Below are 13,103 nucleotides of genomic sequence, written 5' to 3' on the forward strand. Positions count from 1 at the left end.
AAGCAACATCAGCTCCTTTGGAGACTATAGCTTAGAGGACTGGGGTTTGCATACTCTCTCTACTACTTAAAAGATATATAATCCTGCCTAAGTCAATTAACCTTTTTGTGACTCAGTTTCCTGACCCATAAATAAAATAAGTAATCTCTAGTGTTTTTTCTAGCTTTACATTCATAATTCCATGATCCTAATCTTCTGTATCAGTCTTAATACCTCTGACATAGGCTACACAGACAAATAGGGGAAGATTTAGAACATATTAAAGATCCAGGTAAGGTTGGCCTTGTGACACCAGGTCAGACAAGCCATTTACCATTTTATAGAAGCTGCAACAGTTTGTAGCCAAGTCTAATATACAAGACCTTTTCAGAACACAGACAACATAGGTGAACAGAAACAAAGAAAGCCACACATATGAGAAAATGCTCCAGCTTCCCAGCTTCACTATAAAGAACTCCAACTTGATTCATTCTTTCTCTTATGTCAACATAGTAAACAGTCTTTAGTCACAGAATAAAGACTCATTTAAGAAAACCAACCTAGAGATTCTGGGGTTTTCAGTATATATTTTTCACATTTATTTACTGCTCATAGAAAAGTCTGAATTCAAGATCCTCCTCCAGAATATATTGGCTCCTGGGTAAGTTACTTAATCTCTTGTTCTAAGTAACTCTTTAAGGTTATAGAGATCTGTATTGGTAGAAGAAGTCTTCTCATGTAAGATCTCCCAAGACCAATGAAACCAGAGGTCCACTCTACTCCCTAGGTAAATGTCAGTTACTTCATTGATATGGAGATCCTGCCTTTTGCTGAGCCTATTGATAACTGAACTATAAGTAATTTAATCATCAATCCTTGGTGATTGATCAATTAGGACCCCCTTCTAGTAGTAGGGAGAGTATGGTTCTGGGTCCTGGTGTTCTACTTTGAAACAGAAGGATTTGAAACGAGGCAAGTCATTTTGTTTCTTATTCTCCTTAGTGCTCACCAAGATTTAACAAAAGATACAAACTACTCACTTTTTTTGTCAGTGGTGTTGTGTACCGTCACCATGGGGACTCTGGGACCTAGATGGAAGGTAGAAGAGAGAGGGAAAAAAAACAGAAATAAAGCATTTAGTTGAGACAAAAACATAAACTTCTTTTTCTCTTTTAGAAAACTGTAAAACATCAGACACTGGAGAACTGGATTTCAAATAAAAGAATACTCACTTGGCAATTAATACAGCATTGATGGCAGTAATAGATACATGGGGCAAATAGGATTGCCAGCATCTATGTTAATGGGTTGTTAAGTGCACATCTTTCTAATGTGGTAAATGACTTAATTAGAGCAAACACAGTTAAAACCATTTGTTCTTAGATTATTCTCATGACAAAAACATCATTTCACAAAGCATTTGCATTTTGCTCATGCTTTAAAACATATTGACTGCCTGGCATACAAATAGATATTCCATTTGGTTCATGAAGATCCATGGATGCAATCATTTCTCCATATTCAAATTCATGGATTGAATGCTTATTCAAATTTTTGTCAAAAGAATAATGGAATAAATGCTCTGAAGGACATTGTCCAGTAAATGTGCTTATTATATTTTAAATTTAGCACTCATGAAGCTGGTTTGTCCCTTGTGGGACTTGCAATTGGGATATGCTGCCACCAGATGCTGATATGTATCTCGATTTATATGATTTAAACAGTGTGTGTTTTACTCATTCTGCATTATATGCATATCATTTCCACTCATTTTTATTTTAAAAGCATGCATTTATTAGAACAGGAAACATAAAAATATTAAAAATAATACATTTAAATATGATTACATTTAAGCTGAGCTTTTGCTTTCTAATTAATTCTTAGCTGTTATCAAGAACAAGATGAAATTTTTGTTGTCATTAAATTGTTTTTCAGCTGTGTCGACTCTTTGTGATCCCATTTAGGATATTCTTGGCAGAAATACTAGGATTGTTTGCCATTTTCTTCTCTTGCTCATTATTCAGATGAGGAACCTGAAATAAATAGGGTTAAATGATTTGCTCAGGTTCACACAGCTAATTAAGTATCTAAGGCCAGATTTGAACTCAGGAAGATGAGTCTCTCTAGATCTCCAGGTTTGGCACTCAACCTACTGCACCACCTAGCTGCCCCAAGATTGGATTGGAATATTCCTTTTTAATTAACCTTAAAAATTTTTAAATATTTATTGCTCTTTTGTTTTTACATCATCTTTATTTCTAAATGTGTTTCTCTTTCTCTGCAACTCAGTGAGACATTCTTTGTGAAAAAGGATAAAAAGGAAAGAGAAAGAAATAGTTTGGTAAAACTAACCAACACAGTCTATATGTATATACACACAGATATATGCACGTGCATATAACAACATGCATATACACAATATAAGGCATGTATAAAAACACACAGCACACATGTATACAGGTATAGACGCACACAAATGTAGATGTGCATATATAAATATATGTGCATATATACATACATGTATATATATGTGTACATGTGCAAATAAACACTCATATATAGCCACAGTCTCTGAAAAGAAAGGAAGGAGTATATTTTCTCACTTTTTTTCCTTTCAAGCTTTTCCTTGGTCATTGAAATTATAGACTGTTGTTGCTTTTACTGTTATTTCCATTTACATTGCCACTGGTATGGTTTTCTTGGTTCTGTTTATAATGTGTAGCTAGGTTGTACAATGGATAGAATCCTGGACTCAGAGTCAAGAAGTTTTGAGTTCAAATGTGGATTTAGACACTCATTAGTTGTGTGACCCTGGGCAAGTCACATAACCCTCTTTGCCTTAGTTTTCTCATCTGTAAAATAAGCTGGAGAAGGAAATGGTGAACCACTACAGTATCTCTGCCAAGAAAACTTTGAATGAGGTTGGATGTGACTGAAAGGACTCAACCACAACAAAATATAGAATGTGAACATCACTAATGCAGAGTCATCCCAGTCCAGTCTTTTTCATGATCTAAATCAAAGATACTAAACAATTTCCAATACAGCCTAAAGCATGAGACTTTTTTTTTTCTGGGACAAACACAACATAGGAGAACACCTATATAGATAGACCAGAAAAGTCTCCCAAGCAATTGGAGTCCTCGGAGCTGTTATATTCTGCTATTTGTTTCATCTGACTCTCTTACTTCTCCTTCTGCCACAACACTCTCTTCTATAGAAATAGGGAATAGGGACCTATGATAATTGGTATTGGAGAATCACAAGTGAGAAAACTCTCTTTGCCAGTAAAGAATAGTCCTTTGCAATTCATATAAAACATTTAGAGACTAAATAACATCTTCAGGGTCACAAAGCCAGTATGTGCTGGAGATAAGACTTTGACCTGGGTCATTGCTGATTTTGAGGTAAACTCTTTATCCATTAGACCACGGCACCTTTCTCTGAATATTTTTATAGGAATCACATTATATATTGTGTATTATATATAAAAAAGAGTAATAATAGTAAAAAGTTAGTAGTAGGAACACTAGCACTATGTGAAGGCTCGAGTTGGATAACATACTGATGTCTCCATTTGAGTTTGTAGCAAGTAGTGCTGCCATCTTGCTCCCACAACTCAGTAACTCTGCCTTACAGATTTCAGCAACACTTTCATCCAAGTCACTGATAAAATTGTTGACTTGCACAAGACAGATCCCTGGAGCAAAGTATTAAAGATTTCCTTTTAGTGTGACTTCAATCATCTAATCATTACCTGCTTACCAACAAGCTCTTCTGGTCCTTCAATTATTTCTGAATTCACTTTTGATATTTAATCAAAACTTTCTGTCTTGTCTACAAGACTGAATGACCACTAGCTGGTTATAGAGATTCCTGTAATATATGTGTTGGGTTAGATATCCCTTGAGGATCCTTCAAGATCTCAAAATCTGTGATATGAAGAAATATTATTTAATCCCTTCCTGAAATTCACATATGACAAATCTATAGAATTTTTTCATCTATAACCTTAGTCATGATGTACTTTGCTTACAATTGTCCTTTTCATGCCAAAATTTACATTTATTCATAAGTACTTTAGTATTAATGTTGATATTTTGCAATTTAACCACCTTCTCAAATCCTATGACCTTCATCTTCATCCTACCTTAAGCATTCACAGGGTTGTTCATACTTTACATTTTATAATTATATACACTTTCTTAATCCTAACCTCTGAAATTATCCTTTCTGATCCTAATCTCTTATGCTTATAACTCTCTCCACATCACTACTTATAATGATTCTTGGCCATCATTATAATTTCCTCTTCTACTTACTCATAATTCTCCCAGTTCATCACTCTTGTTGGAGTTTCATTTTCCTTTCTTTAAAATACTGACTTAATAATCAACCAGGTGAAGCATGCATTTCTTTTCATTGTCCTTTAGTTATTCCTCAATCCTAGGTTATACTCATTCTATTTATTTTACTCAATTCCTAGATTAAAACCCTGTGAGGGAAAGAATATGCCTGGCAGGAATGGGGAAGGGGAATGTATTTTGTATAAAGGTAATAATCTGATAGCAAAGGCAGAATGCCATACTAAGGTCAGTCATAAAAAAAATTCAGTAGGTTACCACAGGATCAGATCAAGAACCAATAATAACTAATATTTATAGAGCACTTGTGCCATACAGTGTGCTGAATACTTTCAAGTTATTATCTCATTTGATCTTCACAGTAACTCTGGAACATAGGCACTATTTTCACCTCATTTTACAGATGAGAAAACGAAGTGTGAGAATAAGTGACTTGCCTAGGGTCATATGGCTATTAAGTGTCTGAGGTTGTATTTGGACTCAGGTCTTTATGACTCAAGGCCCAGCTCTCCATCCATTGTGCTACCTAGCTGTTTCTAAAAAGAGTCTAAATCACCAGGTCCAAAGTAGCCAGGAAGGTCAGACAAACACCATGGATAGAGAAGCACAAGCTCTTAGGGAAAGGTGGCTTGCCTTAAGCAACTTCTTCAACCAAGAAAGAGTTATTTTTAGGTAAAATCACACAAAGTATATGTCTGACTCACTCTGAGAGTAAGCAAAGCACAGAAAAAAGTATTCAAGATTTGGAGTGGCAGAATCTGGATTTGAATCCCTTTGATTGTGCTAATTTCCAGCTGTGTGACATTGAGCAAGTCATTTAACTCTATGAACCTCAAAATTCTCATCTGTAAAATGAGCAACTTGGAAAGGTTAACTTTGAATTTTCTTTAAATTCAAAATCTATAATTGGGTGATATGGCCCAATCATTACCTTGGTAGGCCTAGACACTGGGTCTATTTTCTGAATTGTGATCCAGCTTGACATTTTCATATTCAATTTTCAATTAAGTTCCTTATCCATTTTCAGCACGTTTACATTATATTGAAATTGATGGATTCCTATGTAGGTACATGGTGTGATAAGAAATTAGGCTTATATTGTTTTATATATGTTTTCTTGGTCGCTATTCCCCAGGCCACAAAATCTCCACATATGATCTTTTTCACTCCTTTAGAATAATTTTTGGCAGTATCTTGAGAATCACTCTCCTACTTAATTTTCAATTTTAGAGAAATTGTCCAGTGTCACTATGCATGTGAAGCCTTTTCTTGATCTGCTCTACCCCCTCAGCTACTAGTTACTTTCTCTTAAATTATCTTATAAATATTTTTATAAACACACACACATGCATTTCTTCCTTGACTAAATGATAGACTTACTTTTAGAAATAATCTTTTATATGTTTATTTGGTAAGGGCTAGGCATTTTTCCCCATTCCACCTTCACCGGTGCCTTGTCATTTCCTTAAAGAGCAGTTTTGTATTAATGTTATAGATTTCAAATACAAGGAATTCAGATCAGTATAAAATGCAGGAATATAAATAAGATCAAAGAGTGAAAGTTTCTGGCCAAACCTAGTTTTCCCTCCAAGACCTTGAAAATAGTAAGCATGCCAACTAAAGTAAGAGAACAATAATTAGAATATTTACAGGAAAGAAATTACTTCATGTTAACCCCCCCAAAATAGAAGAAATATGCAGAGTGAAAGGAGCAGAACCAGGAGAACATTGTACACAGAGACTGATACACTGGTAAAATCAAATGCAATGGATTTCTGTACTAGCAGCAATTCAATGACCCAGGACAACCCTGAGGGATTTATAGAAAAGAATGCTACCCACATTCAGAGGAAGAACTACAGGAGTGGAAACAGAAGAAAAACAACTGTTTGAACACATGGGTTGATGTGGACATGATTTGGGAAGTAAACTCTAAACAACCACTCTAGTACAACTATCAATAATATGGAAATAGGTCTTGACTGATGACACATGAAGAAACCAGTGGAAATGCACATCAGTTATGGAGGGGGAGGGTTTTGGTGGGGGAGAGAGTAAGAACATGAATCATGTAACCATGGAAAATTTTTTTTCTGAAAGATAAAAATAAAAAAAAATCTTTTGTCTTTAAAAAAAGAAAATAGAGGAAATAAAAATAGGAAAAGGATGCATTACTGCCTCCTCCTACCTCAAATGTGGATTCTATATGCATTTCCAGCAGCTACTGAATGACAAGAAATTTTAAATTTATATCAAGGGGAAATGGGTAATAAATGAGGATCAATAAACCCCAAATAATAAAAAACTACAGAAGAAAGACTAAGGAATGAGCAAATGAGAAATCCCAATAAAATGAATAATGAGTATATGGTTAAGAAGATCCCAAGATAAAAACCTCGTATGGGGAGTTAGTCTTAACTATAACTAGAACATAAGACTATAGAATGGAATGACCACAAGACCTCTGAAAGTGGCTGGAAGGTATAACAAAAGAAATAAAAGAAAAGAAGGGAATGTGATAGTCTTAAAATAGAATCTGAGAAAAATCATATAAATAAAACACTGAAAAAAGAATGGAGGAAACAAAAGTAAAAATTCACACAAGGACTATTAGAGGAAAATCAAAAGACAGAATATGAAAGAAAATTCCTTAGAAATAGTGGCATTAGAGGGAAAATATAGTTTAATGGAATCTATAGGTCACCATCAGAGTGAAACTTTAGATAGAGCAACCTAGGAATGGAAAAAACTATTCAAGCAATCAGGAAAGTTACAGATCACATACCAGAAAACCCTAGTTATAATTTTGTATGATTTTGCTTTAACTAAGAGGAACAATGAAACTTGGAATATGTTACAACAAAAGGCTACAGAAATGATATTTCCAATTTGAAACTTATCGTGAAATTTTAAACTTATAAACTGAAAAACAGTAATCATTAAGAGCATTAATGGTTTTTAGGATTCTACGGATTTCCACTGGGAAAACCTAAACTGCACAGGCCTTTGAAAGTCAAACACACACACACACACACACACACACACACACACACACACACACACAAGACCTAAAGAGAATAAACAAATTTGAGGAACTGAAAAAGGGTAAATGATGATCAAAGACATATGGAAGAGAAGAAGAGGGTATTATCACTTTAGAAATTCACTATCTTGAAGACTCAGTGGGAGAATAAAGAGAGATAAACAATGAGATTGGAGGTTCAAAAAGCAAAAACAAAACTGGGATAATAGTAGCATCTGCTTAACAGGATTATTATAAGATCAAATTAGGCAATATAATGTTCCTTGAAAATCCTCAAGCACTATGTAAATATTAATTATTTTTGTTATTTTAGTCTCATTTACATAGAGAATAAGTGGTTCTGTTCCTTTAATAGTGTTAATTTGCTAATTGTTGAACAGATATTACATATTACGAATACCAATAGTTCAAGTGATATTCCTTGATAGTCTAAGTTTCCTTAATACTCTCTGCCACTTTTATTACCAGTTTGCAACTATCACTGCTAGGGCAGAAGAAGGCAGACAAGATCAAAGGTCATTTTGTATTTTGTCTGTTTTGTGGGTCATTGTAGCCAAAAATACTCATCACTGCATTTCTCTATATTTAAAGTACCAAGGATCAATACCCATGTCATTATAGTACATGCCTGAATTTTTACTCCATTCGCACAGCCTTCAAAGGAAGGGAGCAGCAAGTACTGTTTTAATTTTGTCTTTGTATCTCTATTACTTCTCATGGTGTCTGACAAACAGTAGGTGCTCAATAATTTTTTAATTGAAAAGAAATCTGAAGTGACCTATATGACATGAGGAATATTATAATAGATTTTTTGTGTGTCATTAATAAATCTAATTTAGCTTTGGTTTTTGCTTCTATTTGTCAAACTAGTAAAGTTTTATTATATTGACTATTTCTGAATACTTTCAAGTTAGAAAATGGAAAATAATAACTTTAATTATAGAGTGCATAGAATTCCATTTTGTTCCTGATTGTCAGGAGGAGGGGCAAAAAGCATAAAAGTATTAGGATTTTTTTTCTAAAATTAATCACTTAAAAAACTGGGTCAATTGAAATTAAACATAAATGCCAAAATTGATTGCTTATAATCCTATGGATAGTAATATCATTCAAACTCATTTTTATTTTATTATTCAGGAAAAATTGTTTACTCTTGGTAATGTTGAAAGAAATATATATCACATGAGTCTAAACACTGAAAAGATGGTTTGATTTGGTTGGTCATATTTTAATTTTCTGTTGATTGATGGGATCATTTCCTTTTTTGACAGGGTTACAAAACTGGGACATTAAAGGAAGAATGAATATATAACTTATTTAAATTTTATTGAGGATTTTGAAAAATAATTAGAACCAAGGATAAAAGTAAAATAATTTGAGAATGCCTGGGGCATGGTACACATGAAACATTTTCCTAAACCTTTTATATCACCAATTCTACATAACATGTACTATCTTTAGATCAGTTACTTAAAGTTCTCTAAGATCTCAAATATCAAATAAGAATTCAGTTGCATTCAATAAACTCCTCCTTTATTATGGCAAAGAGGGGACACAGGCCTTTCAACATTAAAAGTGGAAACAAAAAGAAATTTCTAAATAATTTCCTGTGTTGATGTCCTGCATTCTTTGATCATTCTATTTAAACTTGTAGTTCCAAAATTCTGCTCAATGACAGCGGCTGATTTGAATCTTAAACCATAGTATACAGCAAAATTTTTTTTTTGTGATCTGAACAAATAACTAAGCACCTTAGTTTTTAGGGAGATGCAGATTCTTAATAATGTAGTGTAATAATAATGTATAAACATGTATACTATAGTGGCTGGGTTTAATTAATTGAATGCATATGTATTTTTTAATTCAGAATATATTCACCCACAATTCCACCTTTGTATTATATTTATATATATGTGCATACCTTGACTACCCATGTACATATATGTTATAACTACTGTCCTTTAACAGGAAGAATGATTTCCACATGTATCTCTCACCTAGGTAATGACTGAACAAATCTAAATATGTGAATGTCTTGTAATATTATTGTATCATAAGAAATGATGAACATGGTGAATGCTGAGAAACCTAAGAAAGCGGAGAAGACTTATATGAATAGACACAGAATAAACTGAACAGAACTAGAAAAACAATGATATGATAGTGACAATCATGACTTTAGAAGACTGATGAAGTATTCTATTCACACTCCTAGGAAGAAGGTGATGGATTGCAGGTGTAGCATGACATGTTTTCTAAGGTGGTCAATGGGTTCAATCATTTTGCTTGACTATTACAGAAGAAGTATTCTATTGGGAGAAATTTTGTTGTTCCTATGAAAAGAACTCAGTAATATGTAATAAATCCACATATAATGTTAATTTGCTTTTTGTTTGAGATGTTCATGCTTACTGATTACATTATTAACAAAAAAAGAATAATTGTTGTGTTGCAATGGTAAGAACTATGGATCAAGATTTGGGTTCTAGTCCTGATCTAGCCACTCATTTCATTCTCTGCATAACCTTGGTCAAGTCACATCCCCTATTGGGGAGTCCATTTCCTTTGTGTGCAAAATGGTAGTTTCACTAGATAATCTTAAAGGTTCTTTCTAAAAGGCTGTGGCTCTTTTAGAAAATTCTTAAACTGGAACCATAGTTATCTTTTAGTGTAAGTTACTATTACTTGATTGATCTACGGTCTCCTTAATTTATTAACATTAGTTACAGTCTTGGCATATGTTGGTACAATCTTTTATTTGTCACACATGAAATGTGCAATCAACATTATCATCTATGGTAGATTATTCACATAATAGCACATCTGTGGCAAATAGCTGCTTGGAAGTTTATAAACATCCAATATTTATAATGGCCTATTTAATTACCTCTTTTGTTAATATTTCAGACTTTTTTGGTTTGCTACTAGGAATTTCATCAGTGTAGTGAACTTCTGGTATGGGAATTCCCTCTATGGATACAGATCAGCAACTCATCTGTAATTTATAGTTCTTAAGAGTTACTGGTGGGTACTGAGAGATCTGGCTACTAGGTCAGCTTTCCATTATGCCTTTTCAGCAGACTATTTACTTTGACAGAATCACAGTATTTTATTACTAATTAGGACCATAGAGATCCTCTTATAGAAAGTTCTCACTCTGCAGGTGAGAAAACTGAGGTACAGAGAAATCCCTCACTTGTTTAAGGTTACATAATCTGTGAGGGATGGATTTGTGAATAGATGAAAACAACTTCAAGTGCTCAGGTCAGTATTTTTTGAATGGGAAATAGCATTCTGTAGTGGAAAAATAGAACACTGGGTAAAGAGATAAAAGCTTTCAACTTGAGCTCTGCTCCTGGATGACTTAGGGCAAGCCAATCAACCTCATTGGGTCTGTTTTGTTATCTATTCAATGAAAAGACTAAATCAGACAGTTATGAGAGGGACCTTAGAGCTCATCTTGGGCAACCTTTTCATCTTATGGATGAGGAAACTGAGATGTTAGAAGACTTGTCCAAGATCATAAAAGTAGGATATAATGGAGCCAGGGTTTGACCCATTTTATTCCAAATTCTGAATCCTTCCCATTCTACTGTGCTATGTCACTAAGGGTTCTGTTTATAATTATATAATCTAGGAGTAAGACCTTTTGAAAATCATATATTTAATAGTGTCTTTGGCCAGGTTAGTTTAAGTGGCTCAGTGGATAAAATGCCAGGCTTGGAGTCAGGAGAACTTGGGTTTAATACTGGCCTCAGATATTTCCTAGCTGTGTGACCATGGGCAACTCACCTAATCTCATTTGCCTCATTGTCCTTCTGTCTTAGAGTTGTTAATAAGGTTTTTTTTGTTTTGTTTTAAATAGTGTCTTTGGGAAGAAACTGAGTCAAGGCAGTTCTGTTAAGAGTTTTTCTCCTCACTACAGAGGAGTTGGTACTACTTTTTCCCAAACAATGTCCTTCAATAGCCTGTTTTATAAGCCTGGAAGGTATTCCCTATTCACCTCCAAATCTCAACATTTTTCAAAATTCAACTCAGGAACTATTTCCAACAAGATGCCTATTCAATTTCCCCAGAGTTGTTAGCAATTCTTACTCCTCAAATCAAATTTATCTGTTTAAATGTTGTATCCTCCTTTCCTTAGTAGAATGTAAATTTTCTGAGGGAAAGGTCTGCTATTTTATTTTTTTAAAAAACACATATTCTGTTTAAAATTAATACTGTTTCATTTCCATGGCAGAAGAGTGGTAAGGGCTAGGCAATTGGGGTCAAATGACTTGTCCAGGGTCACATAGGTAGGAAATATCTGACTTCATATTTGAACCCAGAACCTCTCATCTCCAGGCCTGGCTCTCCACCCACTGAGCCACCTAATTGTGTCTGCTATTTTATTTTTAAAAATATTCCTAGCATCTAGCATAGGGCTTTGAATTTTATTAACAATACATTTAATAATACATATTTATTGAATGAAAAAATGAAGGAATGGCAGAGAATGTAATTTAGGGGTCAGAATAGGGGGGAAACTGGAGAGCTTCCAGGTCTCCCTGGTGTGGCCTTATTATTTTGTTTTGAAGTAATATTCTCAGAACATCCATTCAGTTGCTTACGTTTGTTAAAAAAATACCTTAAGATTTCACTCATTCAACATTAAACACTTAACAGGTTCCTACAATATACATGGCATTGTACTATATTTTAGAGATCAAAAACTGAATGTTTCTGACCTCATGATGTTTATATTCTATGAGGAGATTTTGTAGCTACTATCCTACTATTCATTCATTTATTCAGTCAGCAAATACCTATGGAGTATCTGCTTTATGAAAAGCACCATGGTTTTCTTTAAAAAAAAAAAAGCATAGAAGCACAATGCTTTTATAGATTAGAAAAGCTTTATCTGGCTAGTAATAATAGCATTTACACATCACTCTAAGGCTCATAAATTCATTTACATAACGTTATCTGTATGATCCCCCCCAAAATCCTAGAAGTACATAACATTATTATCTTCATTTTTAAGATGAGAAAGTTGAGGCTGAAGACTTGCCCAATGTCAGTTTCTGAGGAAGGATTTGAACTCAATTGTTCTTTTGCTTTTAAATAAAAGTTCTATTTTTTTAATGAATAAAAATCTGTTTTCTCCCCTTCTACATTATACCCTATAGGAAAAACAAAACAAATTTCTCATAACAAGTTTACATACTCAAGCAAAGCAAATTCCCTCATTGCCTGTGTAAATGTATGTCACATTATGAACCTGAAATCAATCATGTCTCTGACAGGGAGAGAAAGCATGCTTGGTCATCGTTTCTCTGGAATTGTGGATAATCATTGCATTGATCATAGTTCTCACAGTTTTCAAAGTTAATTTATTCTTACAAAGTTGTTATTTTTGAAATTATTCTGTTTCTGCTCATTTCATTCTTTATCAGTTTATAAAAGTTCTCACAATTATTTTTTAAATAAATTGATGTTATAAATGTTATAATAGTCTTCCTAACTCCAAATCCAGTTTTCCATCCAAAGTACCACCTAGCTATTTGGTAATGAGAAATTAGCATAAGGTTGATTCACTATCATTTATGACCACGTTAAACCACTCATTCTTACAATATGTGCATTAAAGAAAACAAAACTCAAGGCTCAAATCGAAATGATTTTTGGGTCAGCTATTGCTTTGGATTTTTCATGTACTTTCATGTACTAAACTCCTT

General features: G+C 33.7%; 1 protein-coding gene across 1 annotated transcript in view; it reads right to left on the reverse strand.

Moving 5' to 3' along the window:
- Window positions 1–13,103, reverse strand: part of DPP6 (dipeptidyl peptidase like 6) — a 993,205-nt gene that overhangs the window by 66,709 nt on the left and 913,393 nt on the right. Inside the window, exon 17 of the mRNA XM_044677974.1 lies at window positions 1,020–1,067. Within this exon, the coding sequence (XP_044533909.1) occupies window positions 1,020–1,067 (48 nt within the window). The remainder of the gene's footprint in view (window positions 1–1,019; window positions 1,068–13,103) is intronic.

The sequence above is a fragment of the Gracilinanus agilis genome, chromosome 5 (assembly GCF_016433145.1).
Source record: "Gracilinanus agilis isolate LMUSP501 chromosome 5, AgileGrace, whole genome shotgun sequence".
Lineage (NCBI taxonomy): Eukaryota > Metazoa > Chordata > Mammalia > Didelphimorphia > Didelphidae > Gracilinanus > Gracilinanus agilis.